Source organism: Grammomys surdaster, unplaced genomic scaffold, assembly GCF_004785775.1.
Source record: "Grammomys surdaster isolate TR1022 unplaced genomic scaffold, NIH_TR_1.0 166, whole genome shotgun sequence".
In the NCBI taxonomy this organism is placed as follows: domain Eukaryota; kingdom Metazoa; phylum Chordata; class Mammalia; order Rodentia; family Muridae; genus Grammomys; species Grammomys surdaster.
In genome coordinates this window covers 11678636-11680843 of record NW_021604614.1, presented here as the reverse complement: position 1 = coordinate 11680843, position 2208 = coordinate 11678636, and the positions used below count along the sequence as shown (strand labels likewise).

The window sequence follows — 2208 nt, the reverse complement described above, 5'->3', positions numbered from 1 at the left end:
CTCTCCCTCTCCCTCTCCCTCTCCCTCTCCCTCTCCCTCTCCCTCTCTCTCTGTGTGTGTGTGTGTGCGCACGCGTGCACACGCATGCACATCTGTTGGTCCCAGAGCTGGAACTCTGAGCCTCACGCATGCTAGGCAAGTGTTCTTCCATTGAACTCCTTCCTGACCTGAACATTTGCTTTTGATATTGGATCCATCTGTTCCTTAGAGTGGAATTTCTAGGCCACATGCTGGGGCTCGGACTTCTGGAGGGACTACCCAACTGGTTTCCAAAATGGCTGCACTATTTTCTACTCTCCAAATGCACTGTTTGTTAAGGACATTTATTTTTTATTCTGGATTATTCTAAACCTACGGAATATGATCACCGTCTGGCCAGTACCTGCTCTGGCTTTGTCTACACTGTCAGTCCCCCCTCCCCCAACCACTTGGATTGGACTTACCTGCCAGTAACCATTGCAGCTGGAGCTGCTTACGTGGGTCACGTGCTTTTTGAAATACTGGCACGGTAGTCACTTCCGTGCTCTGGAAACTCCACATCTCTACCCCAGCAACTCAGTGCTGGTGCTCTGCGGAGAGGGTGGCTCCTGCCCTGGTTGCACACCCTCCAGTTACAAAACGAGGGGTTCCTGTTGGTGTCACCGCGCTGGGTGCACACAGGTGTCCGTCACTACAGGCTGCCCTTTGGCACCTGGACAGCCATGCCCATCAGGTGCAAAAAGCCTCAAGTGCAGCCATTTAGCGCCATGGGATTTCACTTCATTTTCCCTGGACTTGAGTGTGCAGTGTGCGAGGGTCTCCGTTCCAAAGCGTGGTCTCTGTCTCCGTCTCTCCGCAGGGCTGTTCGAGAAACATAAACTACTCTTCTCCTTCAACATGACTATCAAGATAGAGCAGGCAGAGGGGAGGGTCCCCCAGGACGAGCTAGACTTCTTCCTAAAAGGTAATGGGGCTTGCTGGCTTTCACCCTCATCCTACCCACGGGCACCCACGACATGCGTGTCCATTCACCGTAAAGGTTACCAGTAGCGAAATCCCCCTTCAAGCTTGGCTTCCAAGAACTACAGGTTATCTAGCAACCCCTGCCTCAGAGATACTTCCTGGTTGACTCAGGGTACCTTTGTCAGGAACTGTGTTGAGACTGGAGGCCTGGCTAAGCTGCCCAGCTGGGCTTACTGGTGACACAAACCTGTGCCTCCTCACTCCTTGGCAAAGGGACCTCTCCCCAGAGCAAGAGCCATGGGCATTTTGGGCATTGAAAGCCCACAGGCTGGCACCCTCTTCTCTCGGTGATTAGGGAACATTTCTTTGGAGAAGAGCAAATGGAAGAAACCATGTACCTGGCTGTCAGACCAGGGCTGGGAAGACATCATTCTCCTGTCAGAGAAGTTTTCAGACATCTTTGGGAATCTTCCTCTTGATATTGAACATCATCTCCCCACCTGGCAGGAGGTAAGTATCTGCGTTCTCCCCAGCACGGAAGCCACCCCCATCTCCACACTGACCCCACAGCCTCCCCTTGTCAGGAAAACGCTTCCAGGAGAAGCCACTCCATGTGGTCAGTGCCCTTGAGTCCCCGATACACTTTTCCTTCATCCAGTCCTTCTGGCTGTGTGGGACAACCAGCCACCCCTTTGCCCACCCGTATGTCAGCTCTATTCATCTCTCTACCATCCCTGGTCTCTCTGCTATCCCTGTCCATCTGTTCATTCATCTGTTGATCTGTCCATCCGTTCGTCATCCATTCATCCATCTACCCATCTGTTCACCCATCAGTCCAGCCATCTGTCTATCCATCTATTCATCCATCTGTCTATTATCCATCTGTTCATTCACCCAACATCTAGATATCAGTCTGTCCCTTAATTCATCTGTCCATCACCAATCCAACTGTTTCTCTGTCCACCTGTCCCTCTGTCATCCATCAATCAATATATCCATCCACCCATCCATCCATACAACTGTTCATCTGTCTACCTGTTTGTCCATCTCTTCATCACACATTTACCCATCTATCTATTTGTTCATCTATATATCCATCTATTTATACACCCATCCATCCATTCATCCATCTGTCCATCCATCCATCCATCCATCCATCCATCCAACCATCCATCCATCCATCCGTCTATCCATCCATCCATCCATCCATCCATCCACCATCCGTCCATCCATCCATCCATCTGTCCATCCATCCATCCATCCATC

The 2208-nt window shown here is 50.9% G+C and overlaps 1 protein-coding gene across 1 annotated transcript in view; it reads left to right on the top strand.

Moving 5' to 3' along the window:
- Dnah10 (dynein axonemal heavy chain 10) overlaps nucleotides 1–2208 on the top strand; it is a 113865-nt gene that overhangs the window by 100886 nt on the left and 10771 nt on the right. Inside the window, exons 66-67 of the mRNA XM_028766046.1 lie at nucleotides 839–943; nucleotides 1298–1452. Of these exons, the coding sequence (XP_028621879.1) occupies nucleotides 839–943; nucleotides 1298–1452 (260 nt within the window). The remainder of the gene's footprint in view (nucleotides 1–838; nucleotides 944–1297; nucleotides 1453–2208) is intronic.